Source organism: Scomber japonicus, chromosome 23, assembly GCF_027409825.1.
Source record: "Scomber japonicus isolate fScoJap1 chromosome 23, fScoJap1.pri, whole genome shotgun sequence".
Taxonomy (NCBI): domain Eukaryota; kingdom Metazoa; phylum Chordata; class Actinopteri; order Scombriformes; family Scombridae; genus Scomber; species Scomber japonicus.
The window spans coordinates 2538082-2561258 of NC_070600.1; the positions used below are offsets into that span (position 1 = coordinate 2538082).

At 38.9% G+C, this 23177-nt stretch overlaps 1 protein-coding gene across 1 annotated transcript in view; it reads right to left on the reverse strand.

The window, feature by feature from the left end:
• Positions 1-400: 400 nt before the first annotated feature.
• The window catches only part of arhgef39 (Rho guanine nucleotide exchange factor (GEF) 39), a 71591-nt gene continuing 48814 nt past the window's right edge, over positions 401-23177 (reverse strand). The window contains exons 7-11 of the mRNA XM_053314198.1: positions 15336-15565; positions 4348-4436; positions 1377-1506; positions 645-742; positions 401-437 (exon numbers count right to left, since the gene is read on the reverse strand). Of these exons, the coding sequence (XP_053170173.1) occupies positions 401-437; positions 645-742; positions 1377-1506; positions 4348-4436; positions 15336-15565 (584 nt within the window). The remainder of the gene's footprint in view (positions 438-644; positions 743-1376; positions 1507-4347; positions 4437-15335; positions 15566-23177) is intronic.

Genomic DNA, 23177 nt, shown 5'->3' on the forward strand with positions numbered 1-23177 from the left:
AGCACAGCTGTCTCATTGCTCCTCCTCTATTACCTTTCCTTTTCCTAACATGCTTTTTAATGGGATGTACCCACCAGTGATACACTAAACATAATGCAGCGAATATAGTAACTTATACAGTGTTGGTATAAGTATATTAATCTCAGCTGGAGTTCAGCAGCAACATACCGCTCACAGTTAAACATTTGGCAGATATTTGTTCTTTAAAGCAGCACATCAGAGTAGTTTATATTGCACAGGATGAGCAGAAGCTGGAGCTGCTGTTAGTTCATGTTGAACAAAAAAGAAAAAGAAAAGAAGACAGTCACATGTGTGTCATGTTTGTCAAAATGAGTTGGAACACAAAAGTCAACGTGGAGTGAAGACACTGCAGGATCCAGCGTCGTCTCACACACTTCAATCAGAGGATCACACAGCTGGATGCAGACGCCTCTGAGCTGATGGACACACACATACATAAAAACACTTTAAAACTACACCTCAGACTGGAAACATAGTTATTTAATCAACACCTCAAATAAACCATAAAAGGTGTTGAGTAATATCGAAAAGAAATCAGTACACAATCATCGCTCTAAAGGTATATCCACACTCTGAATATCTGCTGCTGATAGAAAGTCTAATGAAAGACTAAATGATCCCACCTCTCCCCTGCAGCATCAGACTGTTTCATCCTTTTGGGGGCGCTGCTCTCCCACTGAACTGCAGGCGTCTGAGCATGCTCACTTTGTTCACTGTTCACCTGAATAGAGAGGCAGAGACACTTTATATAGAAACATTTTTGTGTTTAAGTTAGTTTTAGTGTTAAAGCACATCTGTGTTTTGTTCCAAGGTGTGGACAAACTAAACAAAGAAAGTGACATGTTTTATTTAGTAGCTATTTTTAAGTTGTATTCATTAATTTAAGTCATTTGGAAGCAGCTGAACAAGCAGTAAAGACAATGTCTGATTCTCTCTCTCTCTCTCTCTCTCTCTCTCTCTCTCTCTCTCTCTCTCTCTCTCTCTCTCTCTCTCATTACATCACACATTGTCATCTGATGTTATGAGGGCTGCACAATATGGAGACATTTGTTCCAGCAGGTTTTATATTTTTAGAACTGGAAATTCATTTCTAGAAAATGTGGGAACAAACACATTTTAAGGTCAGTACTTTATATTCAGCTTGGAACTTAGGGGAAAAGCTGTGATTCCACTGAGCACACACACACACACACACACACACACACACACACACACACACACACACTGATGTAGAGTACATGGTTTGAATCAGTCATTCTCTGCTCATTTGCTTTTCTTATTCGTCTAAAAGTGGCAAATGTGAAAGTTAAAGTGAAGTATAGGAATGTTTAACAGTTTGTGTGTGTGTAGCTCACCATGTTCCTCTTCCTGCTGGGATTGTTGCCGCTGCTGTTTGGTGTGTCATGGCTGTCAGCAGATGAGTGGAGAGGTCTCCTGCACAACTCATCTCTTTGATAGACTACTGTCTGCTTAGACTGCAACTTCCTACACACACACACACACACACACACACACACACACACACAAAAGGTCAACATTCAACATTGTATTTTAAAACATTCCTATATTTTCTGTCATTCATACCTCATGACTTTATTCATATTTATCATAGTAACACATGTTCGTATCAGCCTGAATATCACTGTCACTGTTATTGTGTGTGTGCTGTAATAGAGGATAGTAGAAGACATCAGGCTAACACCACCCAAACACACATTGCTGCTGTTATCGGCCGTCACTGGCAGTTTAGGACAGTGAAGCTGGAGGTCTGAGTCTCTGAGGAGAGTAGAGGTTCAAACATTTGCAACATAGATAGTACATAAGTACAATCCATTTAACATGAGTAGAAATAAAAGGAGGAGAAACATTCTAGAGGAGGAGGAGAATATTTTGCAACATCAATATAAATCAAAATATGGAAAATGCAAAATCACATTTAACATTAACTGAGGTTCAGGGTAATAAACTGTGTTCAGCTGTAATGCATTACATCTGACAAAACATATTTCCAGATGTGAACTTGGGATCATTTTTTATCTGGACTGTATATTTTTCTACAAACAAATACTCTTTTAAAAGCAGGATTTTGTGAAACAGTGACATGTAGACAAGATAAATGATGATATGTAAATGTTTCCAGCCCTGCATACTACATATATTATACATGTATCATGTGAGGTCAACCTTAAGAGGAGGGAAGGGTCATAAGTTGCAAATGAAAAGGTAAGTGAGAGTTCAATTGTGTTCTGCTGGCCAGGCCCCAGTCTACCTCACCGTTCACTTACTGTCACCAAGCATTGATCCACATATAATTAAGTCCCTTGGCTAGGAGCTGTGTGTGTGTGTGTGTGTGTGTGTGTGTGTGTGTGTGTGTGTGTGTGTGTGAGAGAGAGAGAGGGAGAGAGAGAAAGAGAGAGTGTGTGTGTGTGTAGGTATTAATATTTTTTTTTAAACAAAGGCAAACACACTTTAAGTGGAACAAAAGATAACTGTGTATAACTAGTATGGTGTGTGTGGTATCTGTGTGTAATATGTGTGACTTTGCAATCAGAAACAATGAAAGTGATGAAGTAATATCAATCTGATACGACCAATCAATGTAAATCATTTTTTGATAATCACTGACAGCAACATCCAACATATCCAGAGACGCCAGTACAGGCAGTGTGTATTCTTTGTTAAATCAATAATTCAGTTAAGTGTGGACACACGCACACACCCTTCAGCCCTGCACCCCTCCCCAGTGGTGTGAGTGCTGCTGACCCCTGGTCCTCTCAGCCTGTCCTCTCCTCACTCCTCCACTACACTTAATTACGCTCTCTGGAGTTTAGAGCCGTCAGCCTGCAGCCTCGGACCCCATCTGCTGGGTGGTCTGAAGTCTTTGACAGCCTCCTCTCTCTCCTCTCTGACAAAGTGATAAACTAATTAGCCTGGTTGGGCACGCCGGGGTCGAGGCCCTCAGCATAGACAGGCCCCTTCATATAACAGGGCTGACCAGGATCTTCCTCCAGGGAGCTGGGGCCAGGTGGACTGGGAGTACAGTTCCTGAGGTCTGGTTGATCAATGCTGAGAGGCATTGAGTCTGTCTGAGCCTCACCATCAACCTTTGTCAAACTTCTGCTCAGACTCATTGAGTAGCATCTCTATGTATCACTGTCCTCACATTTGAAATGCTCCCAGACTAATATATGTATTGAACACACACAAACACACACACACACACACACACACACACACACACAGGTGAGACTATGAAGTACTCACTCATTTGGTGAAGGCGTGAAAAGACGTGTCATTTAATGAGGACAATATTTATATGTGTGACAAATAATATATAAATGTATAAATATGAGATGTACGATGGATTCCTTGGCTCCCTTGTAATAAACAACTTCAATTCTACAAGTCGATGCAAGTCTGATTTTTTACCCTCAGAGACATAATATACATAATGCAGCACACTATCTTTTAAAAATATAAATAAATCAATTAATGTGAAGTACTCATCAATAACTCAGACATATATCTTATTCATCTGTGCTGTAGAGCTCCATTGTTGTCCAAAAAACTACTAAAACACATCAATGAGTCATTAGCATGAACACATACATTGTAGTTTACTTTGACTCAATCCCACACACATTGTCCTGCTGCCACAAACACTCACAACCAAATCTGAAAAGAGACCCCATCAAATGTCATCCTGTTTGACTCATGCTTGTTAAAAACTACAGTGAGCAGCTGAAATCACTGAAGCTTTACACAAAATGAAACTATATATTATGAGTCATTTTTAAAGTGGCTCTTTGTCTTCAGCAGGAAGCAGTGGGCTTAGAGCTACTAGATCACAACGTATTGAGAGACAGATCAACACACTGTTGGTTTGGATCTGGCAAGAAGAAATATACAGCAGAGTTTCCAAAGACACCAAACTCTGTATGTCAGGCAGAATTTTGTGGAAATATTTATACAAAGATGTAAAACATTAACAATCTTCCCATTTGATGGAACGGTGCAGACATAAAGTATGAGGCACTGTGGATTTGAATAATTCATTCAGAATCAGCATTAAAAACTCAAACAGAATCTACAGATGACACCATATAAAGAAACACTGGATGCAGACACTAATCCCAAATGGAAGTAGATCAAGAGTTTATTTTTAGACTACTTTTCTAAGCTGTGTTTCCTGAGTTGAAAAGCTGCCACGTGGTTTTATTTTATACAGTATTTTAATGAAGGCTTGAAATTGACATACTGACAATTCATTTCATGACTTCTTGAAAACGAACCATCACTTTGTGTGTGTTTGTGTGTTGCATGTACCTGATAGCTGAGCTCAGGCTTTGGTACCAGTCATTCAGATCCTCCTGGTTGCTGGACATCAGCAGCAGTTTGGCTTTGGGGAAAGTCAGCTGGAAGAAGGAGGAAGAGGAGAGTAGTTAGGATTATTTTCAGCAGTATGGATGGGTGCAAGGTGTTTTATGTGGTGTGATGTTCAACAGTGCAGTGGAACATCATCCAGATACATACAGAGCAGGTAAGAGAACTATACTGCAGTGAGAACTATACTGCTTACCTACTCAGAGAACAACATGATTGGTGCTGTGATTAACCTTCCACAGCTCTACAGTCTATGGAAGATTTAAAATGCCAACTGTAGTTGTGGTCAAGTCAAATATATGATATTCTCTCCTCTCTTCTGTTTCACTGTGGGGAAGGCTGAGAGGAGAAGAGGAGAGAAAATGTACCAGGTTGATTTGACAACAATCAACTACACTTGTTACATTATCCTAAGTGTATTGAGTAAAAAATGTTAAAAGTTTATCATTGTTACAGACATAACTTTTATTGCAATCACGTGTAGAGATCATTTTATTGCTCAGCACTATTTTGAATGCTGACAAAACAAAACTCATGTTGTTTTCAAATGAAAAATTAAAGCCACTGAACCTCCAATCCACCATCAATCAGTCAATCAAACTGTATTCAGGACACAGTGAAGGTTCATAGTAATAAAAAAAAATGTCCTATCCTTTGACACTGTGTTGTATTTTGGTGACCAGCACACTGTGTTGTATTTTGGTGACCAGCAGAGAGCACAAGTGCAAGAGTGTGTAAAAATATACACAAACACATGAACCAAAATATCAGTAGACATGCCCACAAAGTCTGTGCACTAGCAGTTAGAATAGGGCCCTTTTTCTCAATGCAGGTATCTTAGAATTATAACTGATGCTTCTCATTTAAGCCTCATATTTAGCAACAAGTGAAAAAGCTGAAGTCAAAATTGGGTTTATATTATTCAGTCAGGCTGGACTATGGTGATGTTCTATACATGCATCTTTGCAGTGCCTACATACACTGGATACTGTTTACCAGGGAGCACACAGGTTAACTGTTGTTACATTTCACCACTAGCAGATTGTTATTTATAAGGCTATTCTTGGACTGCTTCCTTCCAAGCGACAGACCTACATCCATAAAACACATTGGAAGTTCTTGTCTTTGCTCTCAGAACTTATTCCCACTAACTGTCCCTAAAGTCTGTTTACACATTTAATGAGACTTTAAATGGCTTGGAAGCAGGCACATCTGACTGTAGATGTTCTGAATCATCATTCATGGGTTTTTTAAAAATATTTTATAATTCTGTAGTGCAATTTTTTCTGTTTTCATTTTAAATTGTTATATGTTTTATGTCAGCAACCATGTTATCTGTGCTCCTGTCAGTCTTGGTAAGCGCACTGTTGATAAATACATTTTTAATCTCAATGAGTCTTTTTACTACTGGTTAAATGAATTAAATAAATAAATAAAACCATTTTGGAGACGGCTGTAGTCTATGCCACACACGCTGATGGCAGGAAGCTGTACAAACTGACACTGTAATGAAATACACTTCTTCACCTTGTTTCCTGTGTTGTGATATTAAAGACAAAAGAACAACTCAGAGACACAGTGGCTCAAGCTGTCCTCAACCTTCACATGTATTATTGATTTTTAATGTAAAGTTCAGTCATTGGGCCTCATGCATAAACATTCTCTTTCATTTAAAGAAGTCAACTCCAAATGCACCAAATGTTCTTAACCACCCAAATCTACACTCACCCAACTGTGCTAAATGTTGAATCCCACTTAATCTTAAATTGAAGGCGTGTGGCCAATTGTTTGCTATTAACATAGGTAATACCCCATAAACCCTATATAAGAGCAGGTACACTCTGGCACATGACCACAAATCACAGAGATGCCTCTAAATACAGCCAGAGGAAGATGGACTTTAGTAGTAATGAGATTGATTTACTGTTAAATAAACTTAAACTTACTATAGCTCTAATTGGGATCAATTGACTAATAGTATTTCTTTAGTCCACACATTTAATAATACAATTATTATAACTACTCTGAAACACAATCTAACTTTGATTCATGGGGTTTTTATGTTCTTATATTATTTTGAACTGTGAAAACAAGGTGTTTTTTTCTTATCTTGGTACAAGTAAGTGCTCCACTGCTAGTAAAATCTTCTCTTACCTAACAGAAGAGTGAAAATAAGAAAACATTGGTGAATCCCAGAAATCAATGGCTCCCAACAAAACAAGAACAAATTCATAGATATATATTAAAATAAAAGGGAATTCTGCATTTGATGTCTCTGCATTTTGGCAGACTTTTCAACTCATGTGCACTTTAGCTTTGTTCACAAATAGGCAGTGGAAAGAAGGATATAACAAATAGAAAGAATTGTTTTTTCTTCACTGGAATCTGACTGTAAACTGACATCTGATTTCAGTTGCCAACTGTTACAAGGGAATTTAAGATTAAGGTTTAAGACAGTCTTTTTGCATAATATATGTTTGTTGCACATTAAACATTTTCCAGGCATTTTTGTCTATTTTGTCATTTTTCAGGATGATTCTTAAGACTTAAGAGATGCATTTAAACTTTCTACATTTTCCAGGATGTAACAGTGTTGACATAAAACATTCTATTTATCCACCTCTGGTTGTATAGTACTGTAGGCTCATCATTAGTTTGTCATCAGAGGCCTCACTAAAGGAGGACTGAAACTGCAATAGCATTATAAAAACAGTAGGAGGCAGGCTAGATCAAGTAAAAAGCTCCCATCCTGTCAGCTCATCATACAGAAAAACCCACTGCTGCTCCTCACAGGCATTTATTGGTGTGAAAACTGACTGAATTCTGGAGAAAGACGGAGAAAGTAAATTCGAGTGAAGTAAATCTGTTGCATTCAGGTCACATTTACAAGGAAACTAAGAAGCTACACAGAAATGTGTAGTAGACTCCTCTCAGGTCTACAGAGTGACAGGGTCCTCGTCCTTTGAGTCAACAGTAATTATCAGCTCTCTCATTCACATTGCTAAAACCAGCCTCAGATTGTACTTGTCAAACAAACCAATTGGAGATGTCCAAGTCCAAACAAAAGGGGCTTTTAGAGCAGCATAATTACACTGGGAAAGCTATTACAGAGGATCAAAATTAGGCCTTCACCATATTAAATGACCTTTCACATTTACCTGCGGCTGCAGCCTCCACACAGGAAGCTAGCTTGTTGAGCAGTGGCATATCGATCATTTCCACGAGTATTTGGATAGAACTTTACGCTGGTACAGAGGAGCAGATAGCCCATCTAACATAATGATGTTTTTACACAGGGGGAGGGAAGTGTCTCTCATTATACATTAAATAGATTAAGATTTCAAATGTACCATCATCACAAGTATTATCTAATTATAGAGTTCAGTGAGTGGGGCCGAATTGAGTGGCGCATGATATTAGGCACTCGCCACTTGGGGGACGGCAGTTGATTTATGCACAAATAGATTCCACTTCTATTGCAATGCGGTAATTAGGGATTTGTCAGGAAATCTGACCCTCTTAGGTAGAAATTACTTTGTATAATAAGAACGGCAGAGCACGGAGCCTCATTGCTGCACATAATTTAGCTTGATTATTTATACATCAAAGAGAATCTGTCAGGGATGTGGGAAAATATTCAAGTAGCGAGGGGATATTAGGAGGAGGAAGACTTCAGATAGAGAGGAGAGAAGAAGGAAGGTCGAGACAGACGGAAGGAAAGGAGAAGACAGAAGATGAAGAGAAAAACAATGGGTGAAATAAAAAAAATGCCAGCTCTCAACAAACGTGTGCTCAGAAAAAATAAATAAATAAAACACACACACCGGAAATTTTAATAAAAGCTTCTTTTTTTTCAAACTTTGCATATAGATTGCCATGGCATTTACAGCTGTCAAATTTAATTTGGCTTTAATTCTTCATGGCCCTGGATGAGGAGGGCCCTGGAGTGCTGATAGCCCTTTTCCTTGAGCTCAGGTAGGGGCCCGAGATCAATAATGTGTCCTTATGAGAAATTACGTGTAATGCTATTGAGTATGCATTTGGGCCTCGGTGGGATAAGAGGCTAATGAAATGCCATTTCTGCCATTAGATAACGTGCAGCGGGCTGGCGGAGAGTGGCGACAAGCTTGAGGAAGATGTATTTACTGGAGGGCCGGAAGAGATGGATCTGCAGCCTAATCTGATCCAGCAACTGAGAGATTCTGTTACAGCAGGCAGCCATCACTACACTCCTCAGCTGTTAACACACACACACGCACGTACGCACGCTCAGCAGCCTTTTCATTAGTCACTTGAAGGATTCTTTTAATTCAGACTGCCTTCAACAAATGAAGTCACACAGGCCCGGTCATGACAATACGTCACTGGACCTACCAAGAAGATCACACTGCAGCACGCACACGCACACGCACACGCACACGCACGCGCACGCACACGCACACACACACACACACACACACACACACACACACACACACACACATACACACGTTTCTGAAATGTACCAGAAGTTAATGTCTGAGGTAAACTGGTTTAATCTACAGCAGCGTGCTATGACAGCTCTTTCAGCTCTTTCTCATGTTTTCCAGAACTCTATATTGAATTTCAATACTTCTATATAACATTAATTGGAATTGTGTTGGGAAGTGATCTCTCATAGGCAGCTACAGAATAAACAACAATATCAACCTCATTCAGTTTTAGAAGTACATTTGTGTGGTGTTTTGATTTATATATGAAAAATGTGGAACTTTCCTTTCTGTATTATACTTAGAGCTGAAACAATAAGTTGATTATTTAATTAGTCAGTCAACAGAAAATTAATCAACAATTTCAAACAATGAATAATTCTAGTAATTTATCAAACACATCAAAATGTGCTTCAGAAATTGAATATCGTTGTTTTCAACCATTGTGGAGATGGGAAGACATCCCTTCAGAGTCCAGAACATTGTAAGGGGTTTTCTTCACTATGTTCTTTCATGCTATAGACCACATGATTAGTTGATTATTAGTAAAATAATTGACAGATGAATCAGTTATAAAAACAGTTATTAGCTGTACTTTTACTCAGGCTTGTGTTTAGACAACATTTTATATTTGAGAACATATAAGCTTCTATTGTTAAATGAAAAAAAACCCAACATTTTCCTAAAAGTGAGGTATTCTAAAAAGTATCATTTTGGTATTAATACTGAAAGACAAGTATCTTATTATCATTAGTATGGAAACATTTCAAATAATACCCAGTCTTGAAAACAGACTGAGAAAAAAAGTCCTTCAATGATTGACATGATATCAGATGATTTCTGTGTTAAGTGAAATTTGGATGGATTTAAACAAAAAAAAATCTTATTAAGAACACAATTTACTGCTGAAACAATGGATTGCTTTCATTACCGGTGATGGTTTTAAATTAGAGCTGTAACAAGTATTTCATTAATCGATTGGTTGACTGACAGAAAATTAAGCAGCAACAATTTGGATAGTCTATTAATCATTACAGTTGTTCAAAGCTGTCAAGCAAAAATGGTAAATATTCTGTGTTTTCATCTTCTCCAGTGTGAGGATTTGCTGCTTTTCTCTGTTTAATATCAAAGTGAAGTGAATATCTTTGGATTTTGTACTGTTGCTTAGACAAAGACATTTGAAGAAGAAGGATTGTTAGAAGTTGAAATGGGCATTTTCACTATTTTCTTCTGACATTTTATAGACCAAAAAAAAAGGTTTATAGATTAATCAATAATGAAAACAATTTCTGGTTAAATGACTCACATACTGTGACAATTAGATAAAAATATCAAAGGTAAAAATGTGCTACAGTAGATTTATCAGTTTTATATCAAGGATGTCTTTTTCATTTAATAAATGACCAGATAAAAAACATATGAATTGTCATTGATGACTTTTTTCTTCTGAATGCCAGAAATGCTGGCAACAGACAGCAGTCAGTGGAGTTCAAAGCTCTACATAACCAGTGTGCATCACAGGGTAGCACATTAGCAGCACAACATAAAGAGCTCTTTGAGCATGAGTGTATCAGCTGAAATGAATATTGATACCATGCAGCATTGGCACTAAACACTCGCTGCATAAACGCTTTGGTTACTTGCTCAATGACGCGCGACTCGTTCCTTTGAATGTTTCATGACAGCATCTACATCATTTAGTCACAATTTGTCAGCCAGCAGCTGTACTGAGACCTGGGAGACGGATGAGAATGAGAGGAGGGACATATTAAAAGTTCAACTTTTGGGCTACTTCAACAAGGGTTTGAAGTGATTAGGGAGAAGAGGAGGCGAGGGAACACAGGCAGGCCTCATCAGACAAGCAGAACTAAATGACATTTTCATAGTGAGAGGCTGGAAAACATTCAGGTACCTCTGTATTGCAGATTATACAACAGCAACCGTCAAGGCCATAAGTAAGACAAATCAAAGCAACATGCATCAAAAGTGGAAATTAAATAATGCCTCTGCAAAGGATTCACTCATGTGTACACTCAAATCAATGAACAGATGTCTCCCCACCTGCTGCCCAACAAACACTCTGAGCATTTCATTCTAATGTTCAACTTCTACAACTTTCCTTACACTGACCTGAGAGTGTGAAACTACTGCATGTGGTGTCTGGTATAGTAACCTCACTAAGAGGTCACGTTACAAGGGGTGTAACTTTCAACAACAATTCGATTCAACCAGTGTGACTGAAATAAATACCTAGATACTGGACACTGCAGGTGAAGTTACCTAGATTCCTGTTGTTTCTTGTAAGGGAATCAGGTATAAATTCATGCAATAGATTAATTATGGATATAAACAAACAGGTAAACAACAATTAATGGCAAAGGCATTCATATTTTATTTGAATAAAGTGCAACCAACACTTAAGGTTGAATGAACAGGAAGTTAACCTTTTCTGCTCTCATCTTCAATGAAAATACAGTAGTACTGTTGGTGCCTAACCCTAACCCTAATGGTGCCCAACTCTAACCCTAACCTCATGGTGCCTATATTATGTGTCTCTTATATTATTATACATTATATTTTTCTCTTTTACCATGCATGTTTATCCTCCCACTTCTGTTCACCCACATACATCACATGAATTAATTTTTAGGAACTTTTCATCTAGTATTTATTTTTTCTATTATCCATTATTATATTTATATATTTTATTTTATATATTTTATAATTATATAATGATGGATATGGTTTTACACTGCACATCCCAACAACCAATTTTTTACCCCTATAAACTTCTGGGAAACCAAAGGACAAAAAAGCAAATTTACAGAGGTTAATGTACTCCTGGGTGGCCGTGTTGGCTGCTTCCCTGTGTGTGGGAGACCTGGGGTGCCAGCGCCGGGGTTCGAACCCTGCTGCCCCAGACGACGGTCGGTGCAGGTACACCTGCACCACAGAATCATTTAATCATATGGCTTCTAACATCCCACACCACACCGTATAAGGACATGGATAGCCCAGGTCTGTGCACCCAATGTTCCTCCACAACCCCTGAACCCCAACCCCAACCCTAACCCCATGGAGCCTAACTCTAACCCTAACCCCATGGTGCCTAACCCTAGTATGTGGTTGGAGAGATTTGTCGTGTTGCTGTTGTACTTTACTTGACCTTTACAAATCCTACAAACAGCCAGCGACTTATTTAGAACATCTCCATCTTTGCAAAAGCCAAAGTGTTTCCACACACTGGACCGCAATGGTGGCTTGATAATTTCGCCATGCTATGTTTTGTTGTCTTCTAAATTTGTGCTGCTGCTGGCGCGTGGCGATGACGTCACAGATAGGCAGACTGAAGCGAGTAACGTCTAATGCCTTTATCATTAAAAGTGCTAAGAAAAAAACACATCCATATAAAGTCTGTTATTTCCTAGTATTGATACAATCGATTGTTTGCATTTTAAAACGGGGTTAGATTGATATATGTCGTCCGGAAGGCCAACTTGCCGAGCACAGATCGATGTAGTTGGATCATAGGAATATAAATCGATAGATCGATGTTGTAGATGAATGGTTACACCCCTACACGTTACCCAAATATGGGTGATGGAAACATCTGAAGACAGATTACACTGCAGAGACGAAATTCAACGAGGCTTTACATGACAGAAAGTTGTGTGACATCAAGCTCACACAGGCAGACATGCAAACCTTTTACATTTTTCACACAGAGTACATCACGGAGGAAACTAACTATCAAAAAGATTCCCTCCGTAGTAGACAACATATTGGACTTAACGCATCTCATTATGGATCACAGAAAGCTGCATCAGCACCAATTATCAAAAGATGAAAAGTAATGGATGAAAAAAAGCTATTAAATATGTCTAGTTAAAATAAAAAAAGACAATTAAATGATGAGTAATAATAGATTATGATGGAATTATGACAATGAGAACGTTTAACGCAACTACTGATGTCACTAAAGCAAATAACTATACCAACTAACTGTGGATCAACCAGTATGGAGAGGAGGAATAACTACAGTGACCAATAACTACTTCTAATGACTCTTTCAGTGTATACATTTCATGTGAGTATTGTACTAGCTTGAAAAAAAATCTATTTATTTGGACAAAACTTTGAGAAAAACTGTCATTTCCCTTGTGTAATGACTCCTTTTGCTGACGTATCTGCTACTGTTTATTCATAAATCAGAAGTTCCATTAATTTTTTTTCCTTTCTGGTTTGTTAATGTCTTTCAGTCTGGTTCCCACTCCAATTAAGCGGAACACTATATTTAATACAAGCATGAAACATGATAGAAAATACTCTTTTCTATTTTGCTGTATGGTAGCTGCTGTAGAAATGTCTATTCAGTATTTTACAATATTCCAGAAACATCTTGACACTAGGACTTGGCAATTAATAAAAAAATAATGGAAACCAACATTTAGAAACTATAATTGACTTAATCTTGCTCATGTCAATTAATGGTGGTGTTCACTGTTGCCATGACAGTAAAGGTTGCATATCTGTAAGGAATTTAAAACTTGTCTCCAGTGATCATTTGAACCCAAACCATGATCTTTACATAGTTCTAATCAAGTAAACTAGACATTAACCACAGCAGCACACATTAAAACATCATTACTTCCACTCCCTAAAGATACTCATGTGTGAGGGCAGCAGTGGAAAATACAAAACTAAAGAAACTTTGAAAATACATCATTGTTCATCAAGTGTGGAGATAATCCTTCATTAATCGTAATCGAGGTTAAAAGTTCAATTAATCATGATTTAGATTTTTCCCATAATTGCCCAGCCCTACCTGACCCCTACCTCATATTTTGGAGAGAAACTTGTCACATGATAACTAGGGGTGTGACGAGATCTCGTACCACGAGATCTCGCACCACCGCGAGATGAAAAGGCGACGATATTTCTCGTCAAAGTGAATATTGTCTCGCAAAGCTATAATTAAGGGGCACACCAAAAAAAAAAAAAAAAAAAGATGATCGGTTTTCTATCGCTCATTCGCACGTCAGGTCTTCTTTTTATAATGTCACGTGTGGATCATTAACCTTGTTGTAGCTTCTACCTGCTGAGAAGATCTCACAGAAGTATGAGATGAGGAGAGCAGCAGGTTAACCTCAGGTCTCTACACTGAGACTGAAGTAGGAGGAGTAGAGGAATCTAGCACAGCTATGGAAGCCTAATGATGCCAAAAGTAAAATGAGTCAGACTACCAAATTATAACACAATTTATGTGTTGTTCGACTTGTGTATTTATGTGATACATACGGTGGCCGAGAAGGGTCATAACACATGCAAATGCCAAAACACCTGCATATTCAGAAAACGCTTTGCTGCAAATGCCAAAACACCTGCATATTCAGAAAACACCTTCATCGATGTTAAAAATATTCACAACAAGAGCAAATAGGGAAACGAACTGCAAACTAGATGAAAACGAACAGCAAACTAGGTGAAAACGGAAATGTGGGATGTGGGACCATAATCAGTGACGGACCCACGCGGGGGCAACAGCGCCCCCTACAAATTAAAAACGAATATAGTCATATGACACACCGTTTTGAACGTTTTACAATTACTGAGTACTTAATATGTTGGAATTACACATTACACTTACCTCTTTGGAAACAATTCTGTGTTTCTTTGTTTTCGGAAACAGGATGTGGGTCCGTCGCTGATTATGGTCCCCCTGGAAACATTTCCATTTTCACCTAGTTTGCTGTTCATTTTCATCTAGTTTGCAGTTCGTTTCCCTATTTGCTCGTGTTGTGAATATTTTTAACATCGATGAAGGTGTTTTCTGAGTTTGCAGGTGTTTTCTGAATATGCAGGTGTTTTGGCATTTGCATGTGTTATGACCCTTCTCGGCCACCGTAGATACAGGATTTGTGCAATTTACTTTTATTTCTGTGTTTTTTTTATTAGCAATATGTTATAATTTGTGATAATTGGATTCTTTATTTAATTTATATTTATATATTAGAATTGTTTCTACTCTACAATTTACTATTTAGTATTTGTGATTGTATCTAACTTTTGTATTTATGGTTGTTAATTACATAAATACCAAAATTATCCATCTATAAAATATCTATATGGGGAAACCTTTTACAGTGCTGCATACTGCATGATAATTATATATTTAGAAAGTAGAACTAAAGTGATTCATTACAATATGATTGTTAAAACATTTCAATTCAATTTCCATTTTGTGAATTTCAAATAAAAGAAAAGTAATATTTCCTCATTGAAATTTTCTTAAAATAGTTAAAATCTCGTCTCGTCTCGATCTCATGAACCCAATATCGTGTCTCGTCTCGTCTCGTGAGCTGAGTGTATCGTCACACCCCCAATGATAACTAGTCAGACAGGCAGGTGTGTGTGTGTGTGTGTGTGTGTGTGTGTGTGTGTGTGTGTTGGTCAGACACTCACACTGAGCAGGCCTCCTTGGCTCCTGGTATGGCCAAACACCTTGTCCATGGTGCAGTCCTGCAGGGGGAAGGCATGCTGGCCTGTGAACTTGTCTCCATGGGTGGGATGCAGTGGACTGCAGCGCTTGGCCTGCAGCAGCATGTCAGAGAACAGGAAGAACATCTTGGGTTTAGCTTCTGCACCTTTAGGAGGAACCACCTTCAGCCAACCCTCACGGATGTACCACCTCCCTGCAGGAGAAGGGAGGAAGAGACACAATCATTTCACTTCCTGTCTGGGTTAAGGGAGCTGGCCCAGTCCCAGCATGCAAAGAGACAGCCTATCAGAAAGTGATGCTGCTTTTTGTGCTCATTGTAAATGTAAAGTTTACAGTCCACCTGGCTGTAGGAAGAAGAAGCTCGCAGAACACAGAGAACATGCAGAGACCAGGAACAAGAAACAGCTGCTTGCTTCACCTCTTCACACTTTTCCTCACAACTTCAAAGTGATAATATCTTACAACTATGAATATCTTAGACGATACAATTCATCACTTCACTCCCCTCTCTGTGGAAGCAGGTTCTTCACTCTGCCTATATAGCCCCTTTGACTGTGGCCTTGACTTGTACCTGCTGTTAAGATGTTGAGGTGTAAATGTCATTACACAGTCAGTTACTGATTTCATGACTTTTCTCCAGGTGTTACTTGTGGCTTCTATTCAGCAAACATTTAATTGGTTTGAACTACATTTAATTCAAGTATAATCAGATGCTTCTTACTTGCATTACAACACATTTCAGACAATCTGGGCACAAATAAACATTTAGTTAACCAGTAATGTCCACCAGTAGCCTCCAACAAATTCATTTTTTTCATATTACTTTTATATACTATGATTTACAATTACATAATGAAGCTGGGATTACACTTTTAATCAATATAATGAATGCACATTCTTTATCAAACACCTGTATAACATTCAAACAAATAAACTCTCCCATACCCGCTCACAAGATGCATCCCTCCAAATTCATGAATAATGTGAGCCCATAGTCCATCCACACTCTGTGCTCTCTTCTCTTCACACTTCTCACTCCACCTGTGTCCAGTTTGTCTGTCAACTGCAGCTCCTGCAGAGCTGAGAGGACAAACTGTCTTCACCAGACTGACTGACTGCACAAACTTACTCAATCAAAATAGTCTGCATGTCAACTCCATGGGAACAAATATTTCTATTTACTGATTCACTGATAGAGTAAATAGGGATGGGAATTGATAAGATTTTATTGATACCAATGCCATTATCGATTCTACTTATTGGTCTGATTCTGTATTAATCCCCTTATCAATTCCTGATCAATTATTTGTGTCCTTATCAGTGACCTTGCATGCTGATGAATACATGAAACATAAGATAAATGGTCCGCATCCACAAGTTAACTGCATTAATTAATGAATCTGAAAGCATCTTACAGTCTCCTGTCTGTATGAGAATGACAAAATGAGGGGAAGCACAGTGCTTCGCTGGTATTAACGTTAACGTTATACATTAACATTAAGAGAGCAGATTAGAGAGTAGCACTGTTAGCTCTGGGAAAGAAATCACTGTCCAACACGCTGAGTAGCTGCAGGGTTGTTGATGTGACACAGACTGAACACACAGTTGTTTTCTTCATCTCATAGCTGGTTTAAGTTGTTTAATGCTGCAGTGTGTGGTGTTCAGCTGCTCTACTCTGCTAAGGTTAGAGTTAGCATGCTAACCGTGTAGAAAGTTCACAGTAAACTTTATGTTTGTCTCACAAAGTTAATTATTTAGTCTTTAATTTACATACATGCTTGCAACTGCTGACATTTTTGAAGATGAACTACAAGATATCTGAAGATAACTTTAACATGATGCACTGTAAACAGTCTGGAGGCTGCACTGCCCTCACAGATCAGTTCCATCTTTTCCGTTCTGTCAACATTACACATCGACAAGAGGAATCAATAAGCTCACAGAGGCATACTGGCAATTCTGATGCTTTGGAAAACTTGGAACTGGTTTGAAATTGGAACCAGTTTTTGATTCCCATCCCTAACCTGAGCATTAAAAAAAAAGTGTCCATGTAGATTGATCCATTTAACAAAATGAAAGTGTATCTGTCCATGAGAAAATACTTTGTAAGTGAATTGGCCACAGCCTCCCTCTCACCAACAGGTCACACTGTCATGTCCTCACACAGACAGCTGCTCTGATGACTTCCCCCTGTCCTATGCACAAGTACTAACACCCCCTGCTGCTGACCGGCCAGAGTAGTGATATGTGTGCTGTGTTTACATGCTGCTCTATGCCAGATCCTGATCAGGGTCAAAAAGTCAGGTTGGACAATGCTTCTGTTAGGCTCAGTTGCCAGTTTCATGGTTGGCAAACTAACCAGATTCATTAAGTTGTGTTCAGACCAACAACGGGTCGGGGTGGGGGGGGGTTGTGATGGTGGGGGCAAATTGTTGAAGTTGTTTCATATCTTCTGCAAACTGTGTTTAGTGGGCATTGAATTTGAGCTCATTATAACTGGTGTGGATTTGGATTTCATAAAGGTTATTGAATCCCAACTCTAAATAACTATTAATCCAGTCAGACTGACCACCAATGGAAGTTGAACAGGCTTCATTATGTCTGTGTAAAGGTGGTCCTCACCATCAAACTGAAGAACTCAGACAACCAATCATGCTGAATTGATAAGATAAATGAGGGCTGTTTGAAGGGAGAAAAGAAGACTAGAGAAACTGTAAAACTCAGTGGGAGGTTGGGAGGTTGGCATGTAGGGGTGTGGCTGCTGAGGAAAGCTCTCATCTCTTTCACCATGATTGACAGCAGCATGATGATAGCTAATAAGCAAGAGGCTGACATTTGGATAGATAAGATGAAAATTCAGTCTGGGTCCAGGGTGTTTTTGTAATTGCCCCAGCCAGTAGCCTGTGATTGCAGCTAGCCTGAGTGGCCTGAGCTGTGCCTCTGGGGCTCACAGAGGACATTTTCAGCTACAGACAAGCCCACTGAGATTAAGTGGCGGGGCCAAGCGGGGGTCAAATTGCTTTTAAAATGCCATGGGTCTGAAACGAAAAAAAAAAACAGTCAAGAGACCCACCATGACTTTCTCAGGTGTTGTGTGGAGATTGGACCAGTGGTTGTGATTGTTCTATTAAATATTATATAAATAAATCCTGTTTGAACAATCAGCTTAGAGATGATTTGTGATTTTACCTCATTAATAGAGTGCTGTAGTGCTGGACTTGAGGTGTACACTTGGAGAAATGAGTCCAATAAGTCAAAATTTGAACTGCTCTTAACACTTTGTTAGGGAGCCATGATGCTGAGTAGTGTTGTTTTTGGCGGCCTATTTTACTTTTAGTTTTAGTCTAGTCTTTGTGTCAAGCGGTCATTTTAGTTTTTATTAGTTTTAGTCATGTTCATACTCCTTTTAGTCTAGTCAAGTTTTAGTTGACGAAAAGTCTGAGCATTTTAGTCTAGTTTTAGTCAGAATTGTCCCTGACTATTTTAGTCTAGTTTTAGTCAAAGAAAACTGTATTAATCTCTTTTCAGTAATGTTATTCTATCTAACCCCGTCAATATAGTATAAGTACTTAGTGGTAGAGAGATGAAACTGTAACCTCCTGGAGGTGTTATTTTAAGACTGGTTGTCACAAACAACAACAAAAACAATAGTCCAGAGAGGTATTCCATAAAAGTGGTTAAGTGACAAACCTGGGTTAGTTAACCTAGAGGGAGAGGTAACTCTGATAATAGAAGACCCCAGTGGCTTCAATATATTAGGTAAACAAAGCCAAAGGGTTCATCTATTAGTGAATTTACCCCTTCTCACGAGTTTACTTAGCCAGGTTTGCCACTTAACCACCTTCTTGGAATATCCTACATTACACATTTTTGACATCAAATAACCATCAGTCTCAACAGCAAACACATAAACTGTAACCTCCTGGAGGTGTTATTTTAAGACTGGTTGTCACAAACAACACAACAACAACAAAAAATCAGTACACATATTGTTATCTTTAGAAAGCAAACAACAACACCCACTGATAGGTTTACATGAGTGAGGGTAACTGGTCATTGTAAATATATACTTACAAATCTGGGGCCTCATTTATCAAAAAGGGTGTAAAACTGCTACTACATTTTTGTATACGACGAAAAGACAAAAATGGCGTACACCCAAAATATTTACGCACAACTCCGCAATTTTCCATTGATAAATCACACCGGACCCAAGAATGGTGCGTAAACACACCTCATACTGCGCCCCCGGAACGCCTGGACACAACCATATATGGTCAGCACGTGCATATTAATTAGCCATGTGCCCTCTGTGGAGCAGCTACAAAGTGACAACAAAGTGACAACAAAGACAAGGGGGGAGGGCGGGGGAAAGAAGCGAGATACACGGCGATATTGGGCAATAAATCAGTCAGAAAAAATATCTTGCATTTTAATAAGCTACAATAAAAACAAAAAAAACAAACAAACACATTTTCGTCTCGTTTTTATTCGTCAACAAAATGGGATTACACATTTTATTATTGTTATTGTCACGTGACCAGCATTTTTGTTGCGTCTCGTCTCGTTTTCGTCACATGATAAAGTTTCGTTGACGAAGATATTTCGTCATAATTTTCATTGACGAAAGCAACACTAATGCTGAGGCAGTAAGGAACAGCTAAACTAGCAGCTGCTGGATGTCAGGAAGACAGTGTCTCTGTTGCTGCTGTTGTAGGGACTCAGGCCTGGTCTCAGTTCCCCAATCCTCCAGGTATCTCACACCTGTGTGTCACACCCACTGTGGCCTGTGACCTATGACCTATCTTATCAGTAAAAGCCATGAACACCCTCCACATGGACTCTCTGGGCTGCCATCTGCAGAGCTGATAGAGCTAAGCTTATCAGACAAGGCCTCCATGTGTTTCTTACCCTTACCATCTGGCCACGGTTTAGAGTAAGATTTCACTTAAGCTCTGTTCAATACTCGTGTAATTACTAGTTTACAACCAGTTGATTTTTACTGCAAGTCACGCAGTTTTGTTTTCTTTAAGAAGTAATAGATTATCAATTCCCTATTACTTCAGAGACATCTCTGCTTTTCCCTCCTTGTGAAAACCAATTTCCCCATGGGACAATAAAGGCTATCTATCCACTGCTGCACACATGGATCCAAGCAGAGATGGATCCTGACCTGCAGACGAGCTCAGGATAATGGGACCACCAACTCTGCCACACTGCTGGACTTGCGTGACACAGTTCAATGAAAAAAGGACAGATACATTTTTGTTTTAAATCAAGTAAGGGCTGTCATCTAGCCAGACCTAGTTATAAAACTGTGTTATCGAAGGCTAAATGCTGATGCTTTGATACGCTTATATTTCATGCTACCTGTTATGCTTTAATGTGACATGCTTATGTTGTGATGTTAAATGCAGACACGGTCAACTTGTGTCGCGCCTCGTCTCTGTTCTCTCCCTGACATGCAGGACTCAGTCTGCAGAGCCCTGAAGCTCCACCCTGCCCAGATCAGAGTGGGTCACTGACAGCTGGTATATGCAGTTTATGAATACTAAACGAATCACATGTCCAAACTGCACCAAATTTGTTGCGACACTCCCCAGCAATGCATCTGCCAAATGTGGAGTCGATCAGATGAATGGTTCAAGAGAAAAATCGATGGACAAACATACACATGGACAGACAGACAGATTATGTCCTTTAATAGACAGAGATGCTACAAACTCAACTATAATGATGGTATGACTGAATTTGGGTATTATAATTTTTTTCCTCGTTTATTTTGAAAATCAAATTACTAATTAGGATAAAAATTTGAGATGAATCATTGATGAGAATGAGTCAGTGAATTGGTTATCATTTCCCTGTCTTCCAGGGTGGTGCCCCCAAGGTGGATTTAATGTGAATTAAATCCTATTCTTAATAGTCAATTATTAATTATTACTGATAACGAAAATTAATCTGAATAACCCTGTGATCCTTACACTGTGGTGAAGGAATATTAGACAATGTGTATTTTTTACGGCATCTATGTCTGGTCTTTGTATTTTACCAAGCAGACTCTGGGTTTCTATTTATACTGAAATGTGCCATCGCAGATGATAGCTCTAATGGTATGTTTGGACCTACCTTTTCTCTGATTCTTTAACTTGCTAGTGAGGCCGTGCCTCTTAATCTCCACAAACAACTTCAAACATGTATTAGCTTCTGTCAGTCTTTTTACAGTGTTAAACGGAGGGAAGTCCTCCCTCACTCCTCATGCCATTGCTGACATCAGCTTCCCAGAGGTGACTCTATTAGCATTAAGCTATTGATAGTATCCACAGAATAACATACAGTAGCTCAGTTTTGGGATTCTCATACCAACAATACAGTCCTGAAAAACAGTAACATCAAGTGTTGGCGGAGCACTCCACTGTCCAGCTGCATATATACTTTCTCCTATTGCTGTAATGTATCTGAAACAGAAGTGGCGTATATAACAATTTTCTTGGCACTGCTCAAAGGTACCCTGCCCACGTTGAGGAGGTACTATGAAGTAATGGAAAAGCCCCATAAGAGCTCCAATAGGACCATTGGAAAAATGATTGCAATGCTTACTTCCAGAACCAGGGCTGCTGGAAACAGCTCCCCCTAGTGGTTCCAAAAAAAACACCAGGTACCAGGTACTATCCCTAATGATAAAAACCAGAGTCGAGTTGAGCCGATCCGAGTAGAGTGTTTGGGACCTCTCTGCCCTCATATGCTTTGTTTGACTCTGATGGAGCCTTTGTTTACAGTTGCCATTGTGATATGCTGAATTGTTTCTGTTAGCCCGCCAAAACTTTGTGTGCTATGAAAAGGAATAAGTGGCCCTGTTGTGTGGAAAGACCAGATAAAGCCTCCACGGGCCCCGCTGTGGCTCGTTAATATCTGTGAGCAGACCAGCTGCTGTATTCCTTCAGAATCACGTCTCTAACTGTGTTAGCAAGTTAGTTTGTTCGTGGGTTAGCGCCATCTTGAGCAAGAGAAACAACAAGCTTAGTCGGCCAGTATCAGGTGATACACGTCCATAGCCTACAAGCTGAGCGCGTTTATCTGTGTACCAAGCTTTGCTACTTTCTCTCTCTCTTGATCGCCATTTCTTTCTTTCTCTCTTCTTCTTACTAACCACACGCACACACGTGCGTGCACTCAACTTCCTGTTCTTGTGTGACAAGACTGGAGTCCGTCAGATCGAACCCCCCCATGCTACTGAACACACACACACACACACACACACACACACACACACACACACACACACACACACACACACACACACACACACACACACACACACACACACACACACACACACACGTTTATTTGTACAGTCATACACATCTATTGTTGTTTGTTTATTAGTTATAGTGGTAGTACAATTTATAACTTTTCATTGGTCAACTTGTTGATTAATAATTTGTTAATAAATTGTTATAGCTTTAAAGAGAAGCATTATGTTATTGTGATAAGTGACTGATCAAAATAGACTCAGTTTACACCTTCACATTTTCTACTTCTGACTGATTGAGGCTCATCAGACAGTTTGGTAATTTTCAGTGATTATTCTTTAATTTCTTGTTAATAATGAATAATTATTTAGGATAATAATTTGTCATTAATAATAACCAAAACTAACAACCTCTCCCAGAGTGCATTTCTGCAAGACACATCCAATCACTGAGCTTAAAATTTTGTTGCATATGTTGCAGGTTAAAGCTAAATATTATGATTGTTAGAGAACAGTATAATCTGTATCTGAAATCACTTAAGTTTTGAATTCT